General features: G+C 41.6%; 2 protein-coding genes across 3 annotated transcripts; both read left to right on the top strand.

Moving 5' to 3' along the window:
• The first annotated feature begins 1,145 nt into the window (after positions 1-1,145).
• Positions 1,146-24,778, top strand: LOC125926897 (olfactory receptor 1D2). 2 transcript variants are annotated; one of them, XM_049636801.1, is made up of 3 exons: positions 1,146-1,300; positions 7,262-7,314; positions 23,591-24,778. In XM_049636801.1, the coding sequence occupies exon 3, from the start codon at positions 23,599-23,601 to the stop codon at positions 24,538-24,540; it is 942 nt and encodes a 313-aa protein (XP_049492758.1). In that variant the 5' UTR covers positions 1,146-1,300; positions 7,262-7,314; positions 23,591-23,598; the 3' UTR covers positions 24,541-24,778. The 2 variants fall into 2 exon arrangements, with proteins under 2 accessions (XP_049492758.1, XP_049492760.1); XM_049636803.1 differs by lacking the exon at positions 7,262-7,314.
• LOC125926898 (olfactory receptor 1P1-like) lies at positions 7,984-8,982 on the top strand. Its single transcript, XM_049636804.1, has one exon. It carries the CDS (start codon positions 7,984-7,986, stop codon positions 8,935-8,937), a length of 954 nt encoding a protein of 317 aa, XP_049492761.1. The 3' UTR covers positions 8,938-8,982.
• Positions 24,779-27,251: the final 2,473 nt, after the last annotated feature.

Consider the following 27,251-nt stretch of genomic DNA (forward strand, 5'->3'; position numbering starts at 1 on the left):
AATTTTATCCTGGACCTTGCATTGCATCTGGTTGTTATAAATCTTGTTATAGATTCTTCCTCTCTAGTAATTCATTTTTTCCCAACAGTGACTGACTGAAGTGATTATTCCAGTCTCCTCTTTCTCAAAGTCAGGTTCACTGACAGGGGCAGCGGCATCCCTGGGAGCTTGTTAGAAATGCAGATTATCAGACCCCCTCCCCGCCCCCAGACCCACTGAAACGCAAATCTGCATTGACTTGTGTGCCCCTGGTGACTCATATGCACATAAAAGCTTAAGAGACATTCCTGTGGTGTCCTACCGTTAGGACTTCTGTGAGTGTTTCCTTTTGAAGCCAGCTTCCTCTCACATCCTGTATTTCTGTAACTGGAAGTTATTCTAGCAGTTTGATAACATTTAAGTTAAATGTTTTTGGCTAAAACACATCATGTTATATTGTGTGTCATGATTGGCCGATACTAAGATTCACCACTGGATTTGTGAAATGATAACCTGATTCCTCCATTGTAAAGTCACATTTTCCCCTCTTGTGACCAGGAAAGAATCTGCGTGTTGTTAATTTGACATATACAAATACCCAGTTCCCCATCAACCATTCACTGAATGGCTTTACCCCCGTTTGATATCCTCTTTATTCTTACCTGAATCAATGCTTTACTTAGGGGTGTAAAGTGTTCCTCATATTGGTCTTAAACACTTGTTTTTAAGTGTTTTTTTTTCCTCCTAGGTACTTCGCCTTTTTCGTTTATAAATGGGTTATTCTCTTTCAAAACATCTCCTAACTGGATATTGTTTTTATATGTGGATAGACTGATTCATTTATGTTGATTCTACATGTTACTATTCTCACTAGTCTTAATGTTTTTCAGTTGACTTTCTCATGTCCTCCAGAAATCTTTTTTTGTACAATACTTATCAGATTTTAAAATCAGCATTATCCCTGCTTTATGATAAGATTTTGGAAGTTTGTCTTCTCTTTCTATATTCCGACTAGAAAAGGAGATTGCCAGGGCACCTGGGTGGCTCAGTCAGTTAAGCATCTGATTCTTGATTTTGCCTCAGATCATGATCTCAAGGTTCTAAGATTGAGCTCTATGCTGTCAGCGCAGAGCCTGCTTGGGATTCTCTCTCTTTCTCTCTCTGTTCTGTTCTGTCTCCCTCTCCCTCTCTCAAACTAATACATAAATTTAAAAAAAAAAAAAAAGGAAAGGAAAAGAGATCGTCTATCTTTTAAAGTTTGTGGGATCTCCTGTTCAACTCGGTGATCCTGACACTTCTTTAGGGAGCAGCTCTTTGACAGGTAGGCTATATTGTATTTTTGTTGGTTGTTTTCCACCGTCCCTGAAGGAGGATTACATTTGATCCTTGAACAATGTCAGGGATGGGGTGCTGAACCGCCCAATATGAAAATCTGTCCCTAACTTTAGACTCCCCCCAAACTTAACTATTAACAGCCTACTGTTGACCAGAAGCCTTACTCATAACATAAACATTCAATTAATACATATTTTGTATGTTATATGTATTATGTGCTGAATTCTTACAGTAAGATAAGCTCGAGAAAAGAAAATGTTATTAAGAAGATCATAAGGAAAACACATTTATAGTGCTGTGCTATAAAAAATCTCTTTGTTAGTGCAGAGCCCCATGTGGGGCTTGATCTCATGAACCATGAGATCAAGACCTGAGCTGAAATCAAGAGTAGATACTTAACCAACTGAGCCACCCAAGTGCCCTAACATGTATTTTTTTTTTTTTTTTTTTTTTTTGTGGAAGGTGGTTGGCTTATACTTTTCACCTCTACCAGGGTTAATTTTGGTACATCGTAGTCTCCAAGGATTTTTCATTTCATCTAGAATTACAAATTGATTTGCATGGACTCTAGCTAAATAGTCTTGTGGTTTTAAATAATTTCTTTTTCAGTTTATGTCCCCCTTGTCATTTCTTATTTAGTTTATTTGTGTGTTTCTCTCCCTACTCCTCCCCTTTTATTTTTGCTTGATTGGGTCAACAAGTGACTTGTCTCTTAGATTGATTTTTTCCAGTATATACAATTCACATACCATCCAATACATGCAAAGTGTGCAGTTCAATGGCTTTTATCATATTCTGTATTCACTGAATTGTACAAAAATCGCCATAATAAGTTTACAACATTTTCATCACCCCCAGAAAAAACCCTTCACTTCTTAGCTATCACCCCCATGTGTCCATCCCTCCAAGCCTTAGGCAGTCACTAATCTACTTGCTGTCTCTCTACATTTGCCTGTTTGGGAAATTCTATCGAAACTGAATTATACAATATGTTGTCCTGTGTCTGGCTTCTTTCACTTAGTGTAATGTTTTCAAGGTACACCCATGTTGTAGCATGCAGAAGTACTTCATTTCTTTTTAATACAAAATACTATTTCATTTTATGGATATGCTATATTTTATTTATCCATTCACCAGTTGATGGACATCTGGGTCATTCTCAGTTTTTCTGTTATGAATAATGCTGCTACGAACATCTGTGTACAAGTTTTCGTGTGGATGTACATTTTCATTTCTCTTGGGTATACTTAGGAGTGGAGTTGCTGGGTCATATGAGTAATTCTATGGTTAGCCTTTTGAGAAGCCTTTTGTAGACTGTTTCCCAAAGACACTGAAACATTTTACATCCACACTAGCCGTGTATAAGGGTTCCAAGTTTTTCCGACCCTCCACAACACTTCTTATCTGATTTATTGATTCTAGCCATTCTAGAGGTAGTGAAGTGGTGTCTCATTGTGGTTTTGATGTGTGTTTCCCTGATGGCTAATGACATGGAACATTTCTTATGTTCTTATTGACTGTCTTCTTTGGGGAAATGTCTACACAGATCCTTTGCTCACTTTAAAATCATAGTAGTTGTCTTTCTGAGCTGTGATTTTTCTTTTTATATTCCAGATGAAAATCTCTTATCCTATATATGATTCGCAAAATTTTCTCCCACTTTATGGGTTGTCTTTTCACATTCTTTTGACTTCCAGTAGCATGATAGACAGTTCTCCATCCCCTCACTTTCAATCTGAAGGTGTCCTCAGGTCTAAAATGAGTCTCTTGTAGACAGAAAATAGATGGGTCTTGGTTTTTTTTTTTTTATCCATTCTGATACCCTATGTCTTTTGGTTGGAGCATTTAGTGCATTTACATTCAGTGTTATTATAGAAAGATATGGGTTTAGAGTCATTGTGATGTTTGTAGGTTTCATGCTTGTAGTGATGTCTCTGGTACTTTGTCTCACAGGATCCCCCTTAGGATCTCTTGTAGGGCTGATTTAGTGGTGATGAATTCCTTCAGTTTTTGTTTGTTTGGGAAGACCTTTATCTCTCCTTCTATTCTAAATGACAGACTTGCTGGATAAAGGATTCTCGGCTGCATATTTTTTCTGTGCATCACATTGAAGATTTCCTGCCATTCCTTTCTGGTCTGCCAAGTTTCAGTAGATAGATCCGTCACTAGTCTTATCGGTCTCCTTTATATGTTAGAGCATGTTTGTCCCTAGCTGCTTTCAGAATTTTCTCTTTATCCTTGTATTTTGCCAGTTTCACTATGATATGTTGTGCAGAAGATCAATTCACATTACGTCTGAAGGGAGTTCTCTGTGCCTCTTGGATTTCAATGCTTTTTTCCTTCCCCAGATTAGAGAAGTTCTCAGCGATGATTTCTTCAAGTACACCTTCAGCACCTTTCCCTCTCTCTTCCTCCTCTGGAATCCCAATTATGCGTATATCATTACGTTTAATTGTGTCACTTAGTTCTCTAATTCTCCCCTCATACTCCTGGATTTTTTTAACTCTCTTTTTCTCAGCTTCCTCTTTTTCCATACTTTTATCTTCTAATTCACCTATTCTCTCCTCTGCCTCTTCAATCCGAGCTGTGGTCGCCTCCATTTTATTTTGCAGCTCATTTATAGCATTTTTTATGTCCTCCTGACTGTTTCTTAGTCCCTTGATCTCTGTACTAATAGATTCTCTGCTGTCCTCTATACTTTTTTCAAGCCCAGCGATTAATTTTATGACTATTATTTTAAATTCATTTTCTGTTACATTGCTTAAATCGTTTTTGATCAGTTCATTAGCTGTCACTACTTCCTGGAGTTTCTTTTGAGGAGAATTCTTCCGTTTCGTCATTTTGGATCGTCCCTGGAGTGGCGTGGAACTGCAGGTCTCTTCCCCTGTGCTGTCTGGAGTAACTTGCATTGATGGGTGGGGCCATAGTCAGACCTGATATCTGTCCCCAGACCACCGCTGGGGCCACAGTCAGACTGGTGTGTACCTTATCTTCCCCTCTCCCAGGGGCAGGACTCACTGTGGAGTGGTGTGGCCCCTGTCTGGGCTACTTGCACACTGCCAGGCTTGTGGTGCTGCTTCATTGGGATCTGGCGTATGAGCCGGGGTGGATCTGCATGGTGCACAGGGGTGGGAGGGGCAGACTCAGCTCGCTTTGCCTTGGTGGGGGGGGGGGGTCCGCTTTGGGAGGGGCCCCTCTTCCGTGGGCCTGTTGTCTATGCCTGGCTCCAGAGAGTCCATTCTGCTAGTCTTCTGGCGGCTTTCTGGGTTATTTAGGCAGATGTGGGTGGAATCTAAGTGGTCAGCAGGACGCGGTGAGACCAGCGTCCTCCTACGCTGCCATCTTCTTTCCCACATCTCTTTTCACATTCTTGATGGTGTCCTTTGAAGTACAAATGTTTTAAGTTCTGATGAGATGCAGTTTTGGGTTTTTTTTTTTTTTGAGTGTGCTTTGGTGTCATATCTAAGACACTATTGCCTAATCCAAAGTCATGAAGATTTATGTCTATATTTTCTAAGATTGTTATATTTTTAACTCTTACAGCTAGGTCTTTGATCCATTTTGAGTTACTTCTGTCTGATCTAAGGTAGGGGGTCCCAATTCATTCTTTTGCAGATGGATACCCAGTTGTCCCAGCACCACTTGTTGAAAAAGACCAAAAAACTGTTTTGTTGTTGTTCTCTGTTGTTTTTACTTTATTTGTTTTCTGATTTTAAACTCCACGTTTGCTTTAATGTTGTCCACATACAGTTTATTTTTGTTGTTCATTTTGTGTCAGATGTCTAATTCATGTATTATTTACTCTTACATAAGTGTGTAAGGCAATGAATTTTCCTTTGATTACTTTGATTATATTGCATAGACTCTGGTATACAGCATTGCTATTATTGTTTTCTAAAACTCTGAAATTCAGGTTTTTATTTCTCTTTTGGGCTTGAGAGTTAATAGAGGTATTTGAAACTTTTTTCCAGGTTGAATGGCTATTTTTGTTTTTTGACTTTGTTAATAATGTCTACTTTTGTTGCAATTTTGGCAAAGAATTGAGTTATTACTGCTTTGTGGAATTTTTTGAAGTTTTCTCTGTGGCCTTGTGTATTGTCTATTTTTTAGATGCTCTTTAGGAACTTGAAAGTAAAGTGTATTTATTACTATTACTGGAACACAGTGATATATGTTATATATACACATTTACATATACATACATATATATTTATACTTAAAATTCATATACATACATTCACACACATATCTTATTAATTTGTTTAGTATTCTCTGTTCTTTTTTTAAAGTGTTTTTAAGGATAAAATTTTTTTTGAGTAAACTCTACCCCCAATTGGGGTTTGAACTCATGACCCCAAGATGAAAAGTCATATGCTCTACCAACTGAGCCAGCCAGATGCCCCTCTTCTTATTTACTTTTTATTTTTATTATTTTTTTAACTTTTTATTTTATGTATTTATTTTTTTTAATATGAAATTTATTGTCAAATTGGTTTCCATACAACACCCAGTGCTCATCTCAACAGGTGCTCTCCCCAATGCCCATCACCCAATTTCCCCTCCCTCCCACCCCCCCATCAACCCTCAGTTTATTCTCAGTTTTTAAGAGTCTCTTATGGTTTGGCTCCCTAACTTCCCCCCCCTTCCCTTCCCCCATGGTCTCACTTGATCTACGTTGGAGGACGGATGTATCTTTCTAGACTAATAGCCCTGGCTCTCTGCTCTCCTTATACCTGGAGTGACTTCTCTGCTGAATTTTGGGCCTTAGCTTCTCTATTCTCATTAGGAATCTGATCACTTTCAGGAAAAACTCACTTTGTTTTGTTCTTCCACATTTCATGTTTTACTAATGCAGGCTCTTCCCCTGTGTGGTAGCCCATGATAGTCCAGCTAAGCCTGTGAAAGGGAAAATAGATTTAATTTTGGAGGAGTATTACAAAACTCAGTGAACACAGCTGAGATGGATTCTCCAACCTAGTCTTTTTCAGTAACAAAGATGATTCTTTTTCTCCATCTGACTGACCGACTCCATGACTAACCCTCAGTTGGTTCCACACATGGGAAAGTGCGATTTTCATGTATTGAGCCCTCTCAAGCACTGAGAGCACTTCCTGCTCAAAATAGCTTTTGTGGTCCTTCTAACATACAGAATAAAGTTCCAGATTCTTTACTTTCCATTCCAAACACTCCCATATTTGACTCTTAGTTCCCTTTCTAACATTCTCTTACATTACAATCCCTCCTCTACCTCACGCTCGAAACCTATCCACCCCATCTCTGACCCTGTCTAGGGCTTCCTACTGCCTGGCCTTTGTTCAAGAGTTTGCCTCGATAGGCTGCCCTCATCCATCTGCTAAGATCCTGAACTACATTTATGGCCCAGAAAGCCTTCCTTTTCTGCCTCAGTCTGCTTTGTCTCAGAAATGTGTGTGTGTGTGTGTGTGTGTGTGTGCATGTACACAACAAGTTTTGGAGATTTTGGAGATTGGAGATTATGGTTTCTTTTTTGTTATCACGGATAACTGAAGAAGAGTTACCTGTACATATCTTTATTAAAAAGCTGATTGTTAAATTGATTTCTGACAGAATGGATGATATGAAATTTTGGGCATGAAGGATCAGAACAGGTTGCCTGTGGTCTGAGAGTGATTTGTGGGCAGTTGAATGGGTAGAGAACCCTGAATCAAAATATTATAGGACTTAGGGGTACCTGGGTAGCTCAGTTGGTTAAGTGTCCAACTTCAGCTCAGGTCATGATTTCACAGTTTATGAGTTTAAGCCCCGCATTGGGCTCCGTGCTGACAGCTCAGAGTCTGGAACCTGCTTCTGATTCTGTGTCTCCCTCTCTCTCTGCCCCTTCCTGCTTGTGCTCTGTCTCTCTCTCTGTCTCTGTCTCTCTCTCTCTCTCTATCAAAAATAAATGAAAACATTAAAAATTTTTTTATAGGATTTCAACATAGCCAGTTATGTCTATCCCATTAGATTGAAAATTCTCCACAGGTAAGGATTATCAGTGTCTTATTTGCCTGGCACTCTACCAGGTCCAGAGCTGGTGCTTAGTCTCTGTGGAATGAATGAATAAATGAATGAGTGAATGAATGAAAACTTCTTGACGCCCTTGAGAGTATAGCTGAAAAAACAGAAATTACAACTAAAGAAATCTGGGACAGAACAGAGTGTGGAGAAATAAACCAGGAAAGAAATCTACTTTAGTTCTCTTAAACTGTGTCTCTCACACTTCCTAGCACATTGTATTTAGTAGGTTTTAATAAAAATATACAGTTCAGGGGCGCCTGGGTGGCTTAGTCGGTTAAGTGGCCGACTTCGGCTTAGGTCATGATCTTGCGGTCCGTGAGTTCGAGCCCCGCGTTGGGCTCTGTGTTGACAGCTCAGAGCCTGGAGCCTGTTTCAGATTCTGTGTCCCCCTCTCTCTCTGACCCTCCCCCATTCATGCTCTGTCTCTCTCTGTCTCAAAAATAAATAAACGTTAAAAAAAATTAAAAAAAAATATACAGTGCACACAATATGTGATCAGTACAGATACAATACGGTCATTCATTCTTCTCTCGGTCTCAGAGAATGGCATACCATTCAATCATCTAGAGTAAAGTATGTTTAGAGAGTTTTAATGGGTCTCAGTGGAGGTCTCTTTCCCTAGCTTCTGGGCTCATGGCAGGAGGGAACCAGACCAGCATCTTGGAGTTCCTCCTCTGGGGACTCTCAGGGCGGCCAGAGCAGCAGCGCATCCTCTTCCTGCTGTTCCTGTGCATGTATGTGGTCACCGTGACTGGGAACCTGCTCATTGTTCTGGCCATTGGCACTGACGCACGTCTTCACACACCCATGTACTTCTTCCTCGCCAGCCTGTCCTGTGCTGACATCCTTTTCACCTCCACCACCGTGCCCAAGGCCCTGGTGAATATCCAGACCCAGAGCAGGTCCATTTCCTATGCGGGATGCTTGGTCCAGCTGTACTTCTTCTTGACTTTTGGGGACATGGACATCTTTCTCCTGGCCACAATGGCCTATGACCGCTACGTGGCCATCTGCCACCCTCTCCACTATAAGATAGTCATGAGCCGCCAGCGCTGCACCCTCCTGGTTACTGCCTGCTGGGTCCTTACGAGTCTTGTTGCCATGACCCACACTTTCCTCATCTTTCGACTTTCCTTTTGCTCTAAGAAGATCATTCCTGACTTCTTCTGTGATCTGGGACCTCTGATGAAAGTGTCTTGCTCTGACACTCAGGTCAATGAGCTTGTGCTGCTCTTCTTGGGAGGAGCAGTCATTTTAATCCCCTTTATTCTCATCCTGGTCTCGTATATCCACATTGTTTCAGCCATCCTCAGAGTCCCCTCTGCCCAGGGAAGGCACAAAGCCTTTTCTACATGTGGGTCCCACCTTGCTGTTGTTGCCCTCTTCTTTGGGACAGTGATCAGGGCTTATCTGTGCCCCTCATCCTCTTCCTCCAACTCCATAGAAGAGGATACGGCTGCTGCTGTCATGTACACAGTGGTAACTCCCCTGCTGAACCCCTTCATTTACAGCCTGCGGAACAAGGACATGAAGTGTGCCCTGGCGAGATGTCTCAGGGGCAAAGTCTTTTTTTCCTTGGGCCAGTGACCTCTGAGCTGATACTGCAGGTGTCCTCCATGCCCTCCAGGGAAGTCTCTACCTCAGGCTTTTCTCTAGATCCTCACCTCAGAAGTCTCTACCTCAGGCTTTTCACTTCTGACACCCACATATGTCTATGACAACTCCCCTCCCTGAGTCCCTTCATGACTTTGATATTGTTAAGGAAAATCAAGATTTTGCTTCGTGCTTTAAAGTTAATATGTTAAGAGTTGCTTATTTATTCATTTATTTTACTTATCACTTTTCACAAGGAGAAATGTCTTTTGCAATGTTTCTAATTCTAAAAGTCCGTGCAGACTTGTATTCTAGTTCACTAAAATTCAATTAGCAAGGTCATGGAAAGTGGGCCAATGATCAGAATATTAGCAAGTAAGGTCAATATTGGATGGCAAAGAGTTTATGACTCTAAATAAATAAATATATATATTCTAAAATAAAGGGACTCCATTTTCTCTTGTTAAAATCCATTGAGTTTCACTCATTCCCAACTAGGGTAGGTATACAACCCATAATTCAGAATAGCCTTCAAGGTGATGGCCAGTTATGAGCTGGAAAGTTTTAAGCAAAAGGGTAGTGAGACAAGACACAGTCCCCATTACTGTAGGTTATCCCAAGGTTATAAATAAAGTTTGTTATCTCTACTCTCCACTGGTAGAATATATAAGACCTTCATGCCTGAAGGGTGTGAGTTCTTACTCTTGTCTTTTTGTAGCAGGTGACTGAAATTGTTCATTAACATTTATTACTGTACATGGAAGCACTAAGAAATACCCAAGTGAATACCCTAGGTTTAAGGCATATTATTTCCTGTCCCCAAGTAGTAGCAACCCTATCTTCCTGCTAATCATTGTCAATAGTCCTAGTTAGGAAAGTGACACCCATCTTTTCCTGTGGGCCTACTGTATAAGGAGCACAAAATGTCAGAAGGCAATCACAGCTTTTATTTAGTGGATTCCTTCAAGGGAGTGAGGTATTTACACTTTGTTCAAAACGGTAAAAGGGACAAAGGACTAGTGTCTAGAATGTATAAAGATGTTTCAAAATACAACAGTTAAAAAAATACCATCAGGAAATAAGCAAAAGATATGAACAAACATTTCACGGGGGATACACAGATGGCAAATAAGCACATGGAAAGATGTTCGGCACCATTAGGGAAAGGCTGATTGAACCACATTTGTCAGAATAGCTAAAATAAACAGTGGCAACATCAAATGCTGGTGAAGATCTAGAGAAACTGCACCAGTCATACTTTGCTGGTGGGAATGTAAAATATTACCACCAGTCTACACAGTAGTTTGGCAGTTTCTTATGAAACTAACATGCAGGTACTATACAACCCAACAATTGCATTCCCTGGAATTTATCCCAGAGAGAGAAAAACTTATGTTTATTAAAAAACCTGGACACAAATGTTCACAGAAGCTTAACTTTATCTTATTTTAACGTTTATTTTTGAAAGACAGAATGTGAGCGGAGGAGGGGCAGAGAAAGAGGGAGACACAGATTCCAAAGCAGGCTCCAGGCTCTGAGCTGTCAGCACAGAGCCCCTTGCGGGACTCGAACTCACAAACCCGCAAGATTATGACCTGAGTGGAATCAGATGCTCCACCGACTGAGCCACCCAGGCGTCCTGAAGCTTTATTTTAAAACCAGCAAAGGAGAGGCATCTGGGTGGCTCAGTTGGTTAAGTATCTGACTCTTGCTTTCAGTTCAGGTCATGATCTCATGGTTTCAGGAGTTTGAGCCCCATGTAGGGCTCCATGCTAATGGCATGGAACCTGCTTGGGATTCTCTGTCTCCTCTCTTTCTGTCCCTCCCTCCCTTGCACTGTCTCTGTCTCCCTCAAAATAAATAAATAAACTTGAAAAAAAAAGAAAACCAACAAAGGAGTAATACCTAGAATTTATAAGAAGCTTCTGCCAAAGGAAGATAGAAATAAAATCTAGAACAAAGATGGGTAAAGTATATAAGAAGGAAATTTCATAAAGAGAAACTCAAATTGTTAACAAAATATGAAGAAATGTTAAACCTCACTGGTAAATCAGAAAGTAATGGGATGATCTTTACACCAATTGGACTGTCAAACTAGAGTCTGATGATACTAAGTTGGTGAGAATATGAGAAAAGTAGAAACAGCATGTACTATGATGGGAAGGTAAACTAGTAGAGACAATCAAAAGAGCAATCTATCAGTCCTTGACAAAATTAAAATTAAATATGTCTAGCAAAATTAAAATTATATATATTTATAGATATATTTTTATATATTTTGATATAAACATACTTTTTCAAAACTAAAATTAACTATATAGAGCAAAATTAAAATTAAATGTATATATATGAGATATATATAAAATTCTGCTAAGTACCTATAGATTTCTCTCCTGATTATCTCTACTAGGATATACATTATAGGTATATATAGTGTATACATACACATATCCATCCATCAATGAATCTATCTATCTATCTATCTATCATTATCATCTGTCTATCTCCTATTACCTAGTAGCCTCATTCCCGGGTATATGCTTAAGAGAATATGTCTTAGAGTCTATAGAGAAACATACACAAGGCTATTCATCACAGTGTTATTTATAGCAGTGTGGAGTTAGGTGTTCACCACTTCGGCAAATGGATAAATAAAATCTGGTGGATACATACAGTGGACTACTAGGTAAAAGAAGTATCACTCTAGGTATACATAGAGCCACATGAATAGATGTTCTCTATAATTTTTTGAAGTGTGATTACAAATACATGGGCTGGTATATAGAATAAAAATAATTGTGTATCTACTATTCAGCTTAGCAATCTTAAAATGTCATTTTGTGTGTATGTGTGTGTGTGTGTGTGTGTGTGTGTGTATTTATTTAGTTAGTTAGTTTTAAGGTTCATTTATTTATTGTCAGAGGGTGGAGGAGAGAATCCCAATCTGCACTGTCAGTGCAGAGCCCAATGCAGACCCCAAACTCACAAACTATGAGATCATGACCAGAACTGAAATCAAGAGTTGGTTGGATGCTTCTAGCCCTTTATCTGATATGTCATTTGCAAATATCTTTTCCCATTCCATTGGTTGCCTTTTAGTTTTGTTGATTGTTTCTTTGCAGTGCATAAGCTTTTTATCATGATGAAGTCCCAATAGTTCATTTTTTGCTTTTAATTCCCTTGCCTTTGAAGATGTGTTAAGCAAGAAATTGCTGTGATTGAGGTCAAAGAGGTTGTTGCGATGAACCATGGGAATCTACCCCCAAAAACCAAGAGCACACTTGGCACACTGTATGTTAGCCAATTTGACAATAAACTATATTAAAAAAAAGAGTTGGAGGCTGAACTGACTGAGCCACCCAGGTGCCCTTGTGTGCGTGTGTGTGTGTGTGTGTGTGTGTTTAAATTAAAACATTAGAATTACAGTTGAGAGAACTTTTGAACTCCTAATCCCATGTTAGTTTTTCCTTCTCCAGGGGTAATCACTATCTTTAACTTTGTATTTGTCATTCTTATGCATGTTTTTATAATTTTACTTGAAAGTTGCGCACCCACAAAAGGAGTTAGCATTGTTTTTCATATTTCAAAATTTTATTTCAATGGTATCATCCAGTATGTATTCTGAAACTTGCTATTTTCACTCAGATTATGCCCTTGAGATTTGTCCATGTTGATCCACATACTCAAGTTCATTATTTTTCCTGCCGTAATAGGTTTATGCTACTATTTGTCTACCTATCCTCCTGTTGAAGGATATTTCGGTTATTTCTAGCTTTCACCATTGTAAACTATGCTGAAATGAACTTTCTTGTACATTTCTCTTTGGGTACGTGAATGAAAGTTCTCTAGAGTATATTGATAAGTATGAATTGCTGGAAGGAGGGCGAGGTGCACCTTAAATCCTACTAGTGCATGCTGTTGGTGCTTTTCACTGGTTGGTTCATCCCTGCCTACCAGCTGCTGTGAATGTTGGCTGCTAATGACTTATGACTGCCCTTTCTCTGGTGGTAGAAGTTAAGCACCCCCCTCCCCCTTTTACTGCCCTGGGAAGTAGAGGGGGATCCAGTGGCCAAGGACTGGCTGACACTGGGTGGACAAAGCTAGCTCCTTACCTCTGGATGGATTTGATTCATTGGATGCAATTTATGTTCTTGAGTTCCTCTGAAGACCAGGCTGAAACTAATATACTGAGTCCCTACTTACCCCCATCTTCTTCTGAGGGCACTCCTTCGATAGACCACTCTCACAATTCCCATAAGCCAGGGAACCTGACCCAAGGTAATAATAATGTTTTGTCAAAGACTCTCCAAAATGGTTGTATCAATTTATGCAGTTGAGCTGAAGCTCAAAGGCTGAGAAAGAGAAAGCCATTCAAGGAGTTGAGGAAAGAGTTCCAGGCAGAGGGAAAACAAAGACAAAAGCTCTGAGATGAAATAGCTCTGTAAATTCAAAGAACTGAGAGAAAGTCAGTACCGCTGAAGTTTTGGGAACAATAGAAAGAGAAGGATAGTGGTTGGGCTTGTAGATACGTGTAGGAGTGAGGCCAGGCAGGACTTATAGGCTGTTTTACATTTTTTCTAATAGTAATAGGAAGTTCTTGAGATGAGTTAAGCAGGAAAGTGATAGGGACCAGCTTAAGCTTTAAGAAAATTACTCTGGTGTATATAGAGAATGGATTGGAAAGAGGTAAGAGAAGCAGGGAGTTGGTGTCCATAGAGCAAGGAGAATGGATCATAAAAAATAGTGTTAGTGCAAAAAGTAAGAAACATGATGGGATCTACAACATAATATTCTTTGTGTATATAAAACACACGACATACAAACAGATGTATTCTTCGGGGATACATGTGTATATCGAAGTGGCTGCCTATGTAGGGGAAAAAGAAGTGAGTGGAGATTGGAGCTTATAAAAGACAATGAAGCCAGAGACATGCTTTGCAAGGAATGGAGGTGATAATGTGCCTTGAATCGGGGTCTATAATTTACTCAATTCTACACCCAAAGAAAACAAAAATCGAGACAGCAGCAAACCACCACTTTCCCCACCACTATTTTCCCTCCCTTGGAGATCCCTGTTTGGAATGGGGAAAGGTCAAAGATTGTGCCCCACTTTGCTTCAGAGAGTAATAACTTGTTGTTCTGAGGGCCTCCAGGACCAGGTTCTCAGAGAGACGTTAAAAATAATCTAACCTTTTACTTACTATGTGGCTTCACTGGGTTGCAGAGACTTTCCCTAGTGATCGATTCAGCATCTTAGTCAGAACCTGAAAGCCAAAAGAAGCAGAAATTCTCTGGAGCCTCATTAGTGAGGAAACAGATGGAGCCTTGAGGCAGTCTGCTGACTGGTTCTGGTGCGATTCCCCTGATGCAACTTCGCAGCCTAATTCCTCAGTTCCCTGGGGGGTTCCATGGAGCCAGCCCTGTCTCTGGGTTCCAAGAGAATCCAGGCTGAGATATCTTGTCTTTGCACAAGTTTATATCCTGGTCCCAGGAGACCTGGAAATCAACTTCTCCCATATGTGATGTACCTCTGTGACCTCATCACCCAGGGCAGGGATCGACACCCATTAGGTATCAGCAAATGTCTGCAGAGAAAAAGTGAGTGCCTGAATGCTTGACTGAGGACAAGGGCCTTGATATTTTCCTTTAAGTGCTCATGAAAGCATATGGCATACTGTCCAGATGTATTTGTCGACTCATGTTCAAAGAATTAGTTAAGGTTGCTTCTTTGTGTCTCTGTGTAGCTTTGAGAGACTTAAAGTCCTGGTGACCAGCAATCATGTTTCTGGAGGACTGTGTGTCAGTTTTATCCAATGTCATGCTGCTCTGAGGGACTTCAGAGCCTCCTTCTCCGGATACTGTTCAAGAAACTCCCAATTCCAAATGTATTGGGCAAAAGCATCCATGGACTGTAGTAGGTTCTCAGTGATTAGCATCTGAGCTGAGGAGTATGGAGGAAGCCAAATCTTGCTGAATGGAACCTTAACCAAATAACCTCCCAATAGGCAAACACTAGCAATGTCTTCTAGGTCCCAAATCTTGGGCTGGGGCCTGTAGACCTTGAGAGGAATGAGTGATTCTCACCCAGAGATACCCGAGGTCTTGGTCCATTGGGAAACAAGCATAAGTAAATATCACCTCTAATCCCATCACCCAGAGACAACTGCATGCCACATATTGGTATATTTACTTTTAATATTTTTGTGTACATATAGAAAGTGTTCCTTCTTGTTGTCTTATCACATAAGAAATTTCCCATGCTCATAAATGTGTTGCTTAATATTTCACCTGTCATAGGTACCATCATATATGCTTAAGCATTTCCTAGTTGATGGGCATTTAAGCTCTTTTATTTTTAAAGTTATAAACAGTATTGTGATGGATATCTGTTTATAAGCTGATTCCATTTTGAATGATTTATCAGGACATGTATCCCTAGCCGTGGAATTATAGGGTCAAATTATATGTCTCCATGGCTCTAATCATCTTTTCTTTTCATTTGAGAGAGAGAGAGAGAGAGAGCACATAAGAACTGGGGAGAGGGGCAGAGGGAGAGAGAGAATCTGAAGCAGGCGCCACACTCAGCACAGAGCCTGATGTGGGGCTTGATCCCATGACCCTGGGATCATGACCTGGGCTGAAATCAAGGGTCAGACCTTCAACGGACTGAGCCACCTAGGTGCCCTTCTAGGTATCTTTTATATGCTAATGTCTTCCAAATGTGTGCCACCACCTAAGAGGTTTTATACCTAAATACCTTCTTGCCATCTACCCTGCTCACCTCTCAGAAACTCTAACTCTTCTCTATATTAATTCATTATGCTCCCTCCCCAGGTCCCCCAAGTCAAAAATAAAGGATCATCCTTGATTTTAACCTTTCTTGTATCTCTAAGATCCAGTCCCCTCTTGATGCTTCACGATTTCATCTCCAAACATAGCTAGATCATCTCTTTTCCTATCTCTCCTGCTCCCATCCTAGCTCAGGCCACCTTCCCTACTTGCTGGGCCACTGCTCTCTCTGCTTCTGTTCCTGTCTGCCTCCAGCCCAGTCTCCTTGCAGCAACCAGAGTGGTCCATTCAACCTAAACCAAACCATCCCGCTCCCCCAGCTGAAAATGCTTCAGTGGCTTCTCGTTGCAGTTATGGCATGAAAACCAGGATGACTTTCTGGCTTGATCTGCCCTTACACACCTCTGCATCTCAACCTGTTCCTCTCGCAGCCTTGCTGACAAACCACTAGCACTGGCATTCTTTCAGCCCTCAAACACACGTCTGTGGTTTTGAAGATCCTGTTCCCTCTCTCTGGAAGGCTCCTTCCCCGACTCTCAGAGGAGCTGGCATCCTCTTGGCCCTCTGGTGGCAGCTTGAACGTCTCTCAGACACACTTTCCCTGACCAACCAATCTACGAAAGTGCCCACTCCTCCTCCATTTATTCTCTGTCTCAGATTATGGTTTCCTGGGGACACTCATTGTTGTGATTAGTTTTTTCCTTGTCTGTTTGCTTTTAGAAGATCTCTTCTGTACTGGTCTGTAAGCTCCATGAAGGGAGGCAATCATGTCCATCTCATTCTTGGTTTCCCCAGCACCTAGCCCAATGCCTGCCATCAGTAAATATACATGAATACAATAAAGAGGGAGGGGAGACCCCCATAACTGAGGGGTTTTTTTTTTGATGAGGGGTGTTGGTTGTCTGGGCTGCTCCTAAAAGGGGATTTGGCTTGTGAAGACTGAGTGCAAGGACTTCAGCAGCAGCAAGAACCCAACTCTCCAAACTGCCTCCATGGGGTCGCTGGGTGGTGGCACCAGCGCAGCTCTGACCACCTCATCATTTGACCAGTGGAGGGCTTGTTATTGTTAGATTTCAAGGGGGGGGACACTGAGGCCTAGAACAAGTCAATAAATGAATCACAGCCCAACTAGTAGTGGAGCCAGGAACAACCCGAGATCATTCTCCCCTAACAGTGTGTCTGTGGCATTACTCTGTCCTAGATGGGGACTGCGCATGGAAGTCTATGAGACTTCCAACCATGAAGCTGGAAGCATTTTCCTTGAAATTGGTTTTAAGGTAATGAGCTCCCCATCAAAGGGAGATACGAAGACAAGACAAAATGTTCTTTAGATGCTAAAAATCCAGTTCCTCTATTTAGATGGTGTGGAGGGGGGTAGATGGGCTTGTTTGAATCTAGAATCCTTTCATCACTGAATCAGTGGTGCTAGGAGTTTGGTAAGAGAGAGAACGGGCTGGGGCACCTGGGTGGCTCAGTCGGTGAAGCATCTGACTTTGGCTCAGGTCATGATATGGTTCGTGAGCTCGAGTGCCCCATTCAGCTCTATGCCGATAGTTCGGAGCCTGGAGCCTGCTTCAGATTCTGTTGTCTCCGTCTCTCTCTGCCCCTCTCTCACTTGTGCTCTCTCTCTCTCAAAAATAAGTAAATGTTAAAAAATTAAACAGAGAGAGAGAGAGAATGGGCTGAAAGGATCTATGGTTTGGGAGTTCTAAAATCATCCTATCCACCAAAAATAGGAAAGAGGGGGAGTGGGCTGGTGGGGGAGGCAGCAAAGTGAAAGAAGAGAGAAGGGGAATCTGGTTTACTTCTTGTAAATAAGACCCATTTCCCAATACCCTTGTTCATTGGAGTGATTACCCATGTTTGTCAGAAGGAGCTGCCTTGGGATTGCTTCCCTGAGGCCGCCCCAAAACTAACAAATAGGCCTGACACAGTCCTGGCTCAGTCACTTCCTTCCTGAACTTGAGACTCAGGCACCAGCTCTTGGGTCCCCCAGCCTTGCTGGGGTGCCCACAGACTTACAGTTGGTCTCCTCTATTAGGGGACCAAAGATCCAGGTACCAGCTCCTCTGCTTTTCACCTGTACCCTCCAGCCCTGAATCCCACAGTCTTACTTAAGATGTTTTGTGTTTTGACTGTGAATTTTCATTGAATGGAGGAGAAAAGTGGAGGCAACAGAACCAGTGAGCTCTAAGACCAGCACAGAGCTGTGGGTAAGGTTTGGACATCATAGCCTCTCTCTCTCTCTCTCTCTCTCTCTCTTCCTTTCATTATCTTTTCTCCTCTCCACTTTCTCAGTCATACAAACACACTCACATACTTTGAAAATTCTTCATATAATCTAACTTTTAGTATTTAAAGGTAATTAGCAATCCCTCCAATCTTTTCAGTGCTCTGTTGCATGTAGTTCCCAAGCCTGCAAGGAAGGCTTCACGGGTGGGACGGAGAGGTTCGGGGAGGTTGCATGGCCTCCTCAAGCCGCTGCAGCTAGGGAGAAACAGAAGAGGTGAGACAGGCCTGTTTTCCAACATCGTGTTTGGAGCCCTTTTCTGAACTGTGCCTACAGCTTCTGCCCTCCTGCTGAGCAGACCTGCAGAGGGGTTTGTGCCTCTAAGGCCACCTGACCACACAAGTGTTCAACCTGCTGAGTCGTACAGATTCAGAACAGCATTTCTGTACAATCAGAACCACCAGGTGATGGCTAAAAAGGACTTGGTTCTCAGCACAGAGACACTGACTCATCTCAAGGACCTGAACCTCTTTTAAAAATCTGTATCACAGGTGATTCTGATGCACACGAAGGTGTGGGGGACACTTGCCTTGAGGACTAGAAAGCAGATGGGCCAATGTCCCTTGAGTGTCCAGCCCTGTTACCTGCCTCTGACCTCACTCCTATCAGGAGCCTGAGAGAGCCCTGAATCCAGGCACCCAGCTGGTTATGGAGGGTGTATTTCCCTGTTCCTCCTTCTCATCGTCACAACATGAGGTACACATCACTAGCTCGAGACAGATTAACCTGCACGTTTTCTATTTTATTGTGTAAGAGGAAGCTGAAATTTTAATTTAGCTGTTATTGCAAAAATCTTTGCATATATAAATGGGAAAGTTTTTTTTTTATCACTTTTGATGTCCATAATCATGGATGTATTTAATGGATTACATAATTTTTTAGAACAGCTTTATTGAGATGTAAGTCAATACTATTAAAATTAACCCATTTAAAGTATACAGCTCAATGGTTTTAATACAGTCACAGAATTGTGCAACTATCACCACAATCTAATTTTAGAACATTTTCATGACTCCCCAAAGAAGCCCAGTACCCATTAACAGTCACTCCCATTTCACCCTTCCCACCACCCCTGGCAACCACTAGTCTACTTTCTGTCTATTTGCCTATTCTGTAGGCGGATTTGCCTATTCTGTATTTTTTTTTTAATATTTGTTCATTTTTGAGAGTGAGAGAGACAGAGCATGAGCGGGGGAGGGGCAGAGAGAGAGGAAGACACAGAATCTGAAGCAGGTTCCAGGCTCTGAGCTGTCAGCACAGAGACTGATGCGGGGCTCAAACACAGGGATCACAAGATCGTGACCTGAGCTGAAGTCGGACATTTAACCTGATTGAGCCACCCAGGCGCCCCTATTCTGTAATTTTCTAAGCAAAATATCTACTGTTGAGTGTTTATGTTGTTTCTACATTTTTCCTGTTACTAACAAGGCTCTGATACACATACATACATTTTTTTTGCATTTTTTCTGGCTATAGTCTTAAGATAAATTTCTAGAACTAAAAAGTACTTAATCAAAAGCATGATCTTTTGTTTGTTTGTTTCCAGAATCACAAAATGACACTGCTGAAGTGTACATTTTTCTCCTTTTTGGTATGTGTGGAAAATACCCAGTAATGTGGAGAAAATATTTTTCAAGAGTAACTCCGTGTGTGCGTGTGTGTGTGTGTGTGTGTGTGTGTGAAAATGTACTTTATAGCAGATTTCTATGACCTTCAGGAAATACAAAATTCAATTTACAGAACACTGGAAGACCAGGTATAAGCAGTCTGGTATTTGCTTCCATGTTTAGCATGACCACAGTGATTTCTAGCATAAAAGCATGAAGTTCCTGGATCTCAAGTATCTTCAATAGCTGCCAGTCTAATTTAAGACTATTGTGCTTGCTTCTTCAAGAGATACCTTTCTCAATACTTGTGACTTAGCCTTAAAAAGTCCATTTTGCTATTTCCTTGAGGTATTGAGTTAATTAAAAAAACTTCTTTCTCTTCATCTTGATTTACTTGTAATGAAAGCTGTAAAAATTAAAACGTGTTTCACAAGTGAGATTGGCAATGATGAAGGAGCCTGACAGTTTCCATGACATTACTTTGGGGAGTGGGAGCTGAAACTATCTTTTTGGAGGACACTCTGGCAATATGTATGCAAATGGAAAGCATGCATCCCTTTGACTATAAAAATATATCTAAACATGTATGGACAAAAATATTCACCATATTTCTGTAACAGAGAAAATGGGGGAAAAAATCTACATATCCATCATCAGAATATTGATAGAAGTATGTGTGGTATTATCATAAAATGAAATAGTATACAACCATTAACAATGATGAAAATATTGATTTAGACAACGTTCTCCAGTGCATTGTTTTGTTTTTTTTTTTTTTTTTTAAATTTTTTTTTCAACGTTTTTTATTTATTTTTGGGACAGAGAGAGACAGAGCATGAACGGGGGAGGGGCAGAGAGAGAGGGAGACACAGAATCGGAAACAGGCTCCAGGCTCCGAGCCGTCAGCCCAGAGCCTGACGCGGGGCTTGAACTCACGGACCGCGAGATTGTGACCTGGCTGAAGTCGGACGCTTAACCGACTGCGCCACCCAGGCGCCCCCTCCAGTGCATTGTTGAGTGAATAAAAACGATTTAATGAAAAAACAAAACTGAAAGAATTTCACCAAAATGCCAATGGAATCTGGGGTGATTTTTACTTTTTCTTTCTTTTTTTTTTTTACATTTTTCTGTGTTGCTTGAATTTCCATAATGAATTTTTTTTTGTTTATAATTAATAGATTGCAATACAGTAAAAAGCTAATTTTATTTGGAAAAAATCCATGAATATCTTTAAAAACGTATATTTAAGGGGATGGGTACATTTCAAATTAGAAGTTAACAATAAAGTGAATACAAGTTTAAAATGGAAGTTAACACAGATGTCATAATAAAGAGTAAAAAGACTGGCACATACAAAAAAAAAGCTATGGACCAATCCTACTTATAAATAAGAAAAAACAGTATGGTTTAATATCAGGAAAGTTATTATCAGTGATAAACAGTGAAAAAGCATCTGATCAAAAATGCCACATCCATATCTGATTATTACAATACTATCATAAATTACAAATAGAAAGATAATTGCTGAATATATATACTCTCTTTTGCTTAAAATCCTTTACGGCTCCTAACTGCACTTACAATAAAATTTTAAAACCTTAACAAGACTGCCTGTTCTGGACTCTGCTGGCCTGCATGACTTCATATCTCACCGATACCCTCCTCACTCTGCCACACTGGCCCTTACTTATTCTGTAGACACAGCAAACCCTTCCTCAGGGACTTTGCACACACATCTCTATCTACAAGGCTCTTTGCTCAGGACTTCATAAGACTGACTGCTTTTTTGTCCTTCTTTGTCTCAACAAAAAAGACATTAAAATATGGGAAGTGGTTATTTATCTCCACTTGGTAAATTAAATCCAGTCTAGTTATATTCTCTCATTTTTTTGAAAGCTTTTATTCCACTTACAGTAGATTTTCAAAAGAAAAAGACACAATAAACTGTTTTAATCTTAAATACTTTTTTTTAAAGCTTATTTATTTATTTGGAGAAAGCATGAGTCATGAGGGGGTGCAGAGAGAGAGAGAGAGAGAGAGAGAGAGAATCCCAAGCAGCCTCCACACTGTCAGCACAGAGCCCTACGTGTGGTGTGGCTCCATCCCAGGAACCATGAGATCATGACCTGAGCCAAAGTCAAGAGTCGGTCACTTAACCAACCGAGCCAGCAAGGTGCCCCTAATCTTAAATACTTTTAAACTGTTTTTGGTACAATATGAAATGTTGGTCTAATGTTTTCCCTTAAATAGACAGCTATCCCAATACCATTTATTGAATAACGCAATTTAAAGTACTACCCTAGGGGTGCATGACCTGAGCCAAAACTAAGAGTCAGATGCTTAAATGACTGAGCCACCAGGCACCCCAGATCTTTAAACATTTCTAGAGTATTGTAAGATGATAGAATTTTAAATAAGACATAGACATTATTCCTGTAATATTAGGTATGCCAGAATGGAAGTTGATGGAATGACTGAATTGCGTAAAGGTTTTCCCCATTATATGTTTGTGCCTGTTATTAGTTTGTTGTTAACTTAAAATATTATATTTTTAATTTTTGGAGGAACCTCCATACTGGATTTAAAAAAAAATTTTTTTATGTTTATTTATTTTTGATAGAGTAAGACAGAGTACAAGAGGGGGAGGGGCAGAGAGAGAAGGAGACACAGAATTGGAAGCAGGATCCAGGCTCCGAGCTGTCAGCACAGAGCCCGACATGGGGCTTGAACCCACAAACTGCGAGATCATGACCTGAGCCGAAGTCGGATGCTTAACCTACTGAACCACCCAGGCCCCTCCATATTGTTTTTTACAAAGACTGCATCAGTTTGCATCCCCACCAACAGTGCCCTAGGGTTCCTTTCTCCACATTCTTGCCAACACTTCTTGTTTCTTGTCTTTTTAATATTAGCCGTTCTGAATGGTATGAGGTGATATTGTGATTTTGATTTGCATTTCCCTGATGATGAGTGATGTCGAGCATATTTTCACGTGTCTGTTGGCCATCTAGATGTCTTCTCTGGAAAAACATCTATTCAGGTCCTCTGCCCATTTTTTAAAATGGGATTGTTTGGGGGCGCCTGGGTGGCTCAGTCGGTTAAGCGTCCGACTTCAGCTCAGGTCACGATCTCGCGGCCCGTGAGTTCGAGCCCCGCGTCGGGCTCTGGGCTGATGGTTCAGAGCCTGGAGCCTGCTTCAGATTCTGTGTCTCCCTCTCTCTCTGCCCCTCCCCCGTTCATGCTCTGTCTCTCTCTGTCTCAAAAATAAATAAACGTTAAAAAATTTTTTTTTTTAAATGGGATTGTTTGGGGGTTTTGGTGTTGAGTTGTGTAAATTCTTTATATATTTTGAATATTAACCCTTTATTACATGTACCACTTACAAATATCTTCTCTCATTCACTAGGCTGACTTTTTGTTTTGTTGATGGTTTCATTTGCTGTGCAAATCTTTTTATTTTGGTGTAGTTCCAGTAGGTTATTTTTGCTTTTGTTTCCCTTGCCTGAGATTTCACTTATACGTAGAGTATAAAAAGCAAAAGAAACAAACAAAAAAACCTCACCAAATAGACTCTTAAATGCAGAGAACAGACTGGTGGCTGCCAGAAGGGAGGTGGGTGTGTGGATGGGTGAAACAGGTGAAGGAGATTAAGAGGTACCAATTTCCAGTTAAAAAATAAGCCGCAGAAATGAAAAGTATAGGATTGGTAATATAGTCGATAAAATTGTAATAATATCATACAGTGACAGATGACTACACTTACTGAGGTGAGTGTTGTATAATGTATAGAATTTTCAAATCCCGTTGTACACCTGAAACTAATATAAATTGCATATCAATTATACTTTGATAATAAATTTTTAAAATTATAAAATTTAATCTAAGACATTTTAATTCTAATAAAACAGTTAATTTTGCTTATATGAATGTTCATATTCATTGGTGCCTATGTTGCGGACAGTTGGGAAAATGCATGGAAGCAACCAGAGTGGAGTCTCCGAGTTCCTGCTCCTGGGGATCTCGGAGAGTCCTGAGCAGCAGCGGATCCTATTCTGGATGTTCCTGTCCACGTACCTGGTCACAGTGGTGGGAAATGTGCTCATCATCCTGGCCATCAGCTTTGACCCCCGCTTGCACACTCCCATGTACTTCTTCCTGGCCAACCTCTCCCTCACCGACCTCTTCTTCGTCACCAACACAATCCCCAAGATGCTGGTGAGCCTTCAGTCTCAGAACAAAGCCATCTCCTATGCGGGGTGTATGACACAGCTCTACTTCTTGGTCTCCTTGGTGACACTGGACAACCTCATCCTGGCGACGATGGCCTATGACCGCTATGTGGCCATCTGCCGCCCCCTCCATTACAGCACGGCCATGAGCCCTGGACTCTGCGTTTTGCTCCTCACCTTGTGTTGGGCACTTTCTGTCCTCTATGGCCTCACCCACACCCTCCTCATGACCAGGGTGACCTTCTGTGGTTCCCGGAAGATCCACTACATCTTCTGTGAGATGTATGTCCTGCTGAGGCTCGCGTGTTCTAACACCCAAGTCAATCACACGGTGCTGATTGCCACAGGCTGCTTTATCTTCCTTACCCCCTTAGGATTCATGATCATGTCCTATGTCCGGATTGTCAGAACTATTCTCCAAATACCCTCAGTGACTGGGAAGTACAAAGCCTTCTCCACCTGTGCCTCACATTTGGCTATGGTCTCCCTCTTCTATGGGACACTTGGTATGGTATATCTGCAGCCCCTCCAAACTTACTCCGTGAAGGACTCAGTAGCCACAGTGATGTATGCTGTGGTGACCCCCATGATGAACCCTTTCATCTACAGCCTGAGGAACAAGGACATGCATGGGGCTCTGGGAAGACTGCTCCTAGGGAAAGCCTTCCAGAGGTTGACATGAGGTAATTTGGGGCATTGAAGTGGAGACTGGGAATTTCCTCTACCATGTGCAAAGCATTATCCTATGGGAGACACAGAAGTGAGTGGGACAAAGCTCCAGCTCAGAATAAGCTCATATATCTGTGATGAAGAAAAGACACCTACATGTAACCTAGAGTTCCCCAGACCTCACCAGCCTTGGCAATAAATAAGGTTATGCTAACATGAATACTAGAATTTTGCAGGATCCTGACCATAGGATCACAGTGCCACCCTCCCAGCCTTTCAAAATATGCCTGGGGAGGGGTGGGTCTCTGGTTTTCTCTAGCACACATCCACTCATGGTTCTGAGCTCTGGCCCTCTCTAAGGGGCCTGATGCCTATAAGCCACTTGGAGAAGAAGACTTGTACCACTCTGTGGCAGATGCACTGGGTAGGTTGTCCATTCCCAGCTCTGCTGGCCACAGCTCTTACTGCTTTAGCGCTAACCCATATTCTCTCTGGACACAGACCCTACTGTTCAGGCAAAGCTTGCAGACAAGTGCTTCTCCTCCGCTCTAGGTTGGTTTTCATCTCTTGGGCTTCAAAGCAATAGTTGACTGTGTTTCTCCTGCTTTCCTTTTCCCTGTAGGAAGACCTTAACCTTGGGCAGTCCATCCTGTCCTTTGTTATTGTGACTCCTCACTCCATTGCCTGTCCCATCTCTCCTGCTTGCTACCACTCTATCCTTCACTCGGAATAAAGCTCCCCAGCTTATCAACACATGCATGAACAGGAATGGCGGTGGAGGCAGTAGAAGGCAGGAGGGAACTGTAAGACGCAATCTCTACTTAGGCTCCAGCCATGTAAAATGCAACGAATGGAAACTGAGTAGCAACTGGTAAGTCACTGAACTGTGGCAGTTCCAAAGAAGGAGCAGTCCTTTGCAGATGCATCAGTGGAGCCAGATTTTGACAGATGGGGAAGTGAATTGATTTGAGGTTCAATTCATTTAACTGATAATGATCGAGTGCCTCTTAGGGGGCTCAAACTGGGTTACAAACATGAACCAGGAGTTCACAATAGATGGGAAGAAGAATATTTTAATGCGATGGCTGATGGCAGTGGTCATGCTCTGTGTAGGAGGGTTGAGGGGCACGGAGGAGGAAAGCCTAGCTTGGCTTGTTAGTGAGGGAGGATTCAGGGAAGGCTTCCTTAGGGGGTTGACAGCTGGCCTGAGACTTAAGTAATGCCATGTTAAGCGCTACCCAGGGAAAGCGGGACAAAGTAAGATCACTGTGACAGAGGAGGGGAATGGTGTGGACGGGAGTCTTGCTATCTGCGCAGCCAGCCAGCACTCTCGTCCCAGCCTTACCTATACCTGTGTGGTCATGGAAGTCACCTCACCTGGCTAAGCCTTGTGTTCTCATCTTTTCGTTGAGTACGACAGCATCATGTCACTCAGAGGGTAGCCGTGAGGAAAATGAGATAATGTGCAAAAGCCCTTAGAGGAATGCCTGGCCCATAGCCAGGGCAGTTGTTATTAAGCAAGAACAGGTGGACAAAGACAGAGAGGCAGGAAACAGCCCGACAGGTGAGGGGAACGTCCTAGCCGAGTGTCCTGGGTGAACAAGCAGCCGCCAGTGGAAGGGACTTCAAATGGCCTCAAATGCCTTGTAGAGGAGCTTGAAATGAGTCTGCAGACAATGAGGTACCATGGGATGTTTGTTAGTTTTAACTTTTATTGTTTTTATTAAACCAACAATATACACTTCTGGCAGAAATATTAAAATCAAAATAAACCCCAAATAATAACCTGTATTTCTACTGCCCCAAAACAGCTATTTGGTATAAATTCAATTTGGTATAAATTCTAAACTTTGATCTCTGGTAATTATATGTAATCATATTTTTTTCCGAATAAATTCAAATTGTCTTGAAACTTGCTTTTTCACTTAATAATACATTTCTATGTCAGTAAATATTCAGCTGCATTACCACTTACTGCCTACGCAGCCTTTCAGTGGGTGATTTAATGAAGACAGCAGAATTCATTTAACACTGTTGTTCAATATTTAGTTGCTTTCATTTCTCCTCTTGTTTGCAACATGGCAGTAAGTGTCTCGTATGTACCTCTTTGTTCCCTTCTCTGATTGTTTCCTTAGGGGAAATTGGTGAAATGGAATTGCCAGGGCCACATGCTTTATTGTTCAGAGTCTTTGATCTATTTCCTGAATCACCTTCCACAAAAGTCATAATGACCTGGACTTTCACAAAGAGGGGTCACAAGATCTTGTTTCTATTTTGTTTGTATTTATGGGCCTTGTGGGATCTGGGAAGGAGAGGAAGCACCTGAACTTTTAAGTACAACCTGCAAAAGCAAAAGCAACATTGTGCTCCTTTAGCAACATTGTTCTACAAAAGCAGACAAGGTTCCTGGTGAGTTCAGCTTCTGACCTGCCACTGTCAGCCAAGCTGTGCCCACGAGAAAACAAGCCTCTCTGCCTTTTGACCATCTGACAATCCAGGGGAAGGCACTGGAAGGCAGGCACTGGCCACAAGCAGGCTGCTGCAGTGGGTGCATCACTCCCTGCCTGGTAGGATGGTGTCCCTTAGGAGCCAAACTTCTGGTCCACAACAAATCACTTTTTTCTTGATCATCCGGAAGGGATGACATCCAGACCATAGGAGCATCTGCCTTGGACACATTTAGCAGGAGGAGGAGGGGCAGCTGGTGCTTCTGTTTTCTTCTTT

The sequence above is a fragment of the Panthera uncia genome, chromosome E1 (assembly GCF_023721935.1).
Source record: "Panthera uncia isolate 11264 chromosome E1, Puncia_PCG_1.0, whole genome shotgun sequence".
NCBI lineage: Eukaryota > Metazoa > Chordata > Mammalia > Carnivora > Felidae > Panthera > Panthera uncia.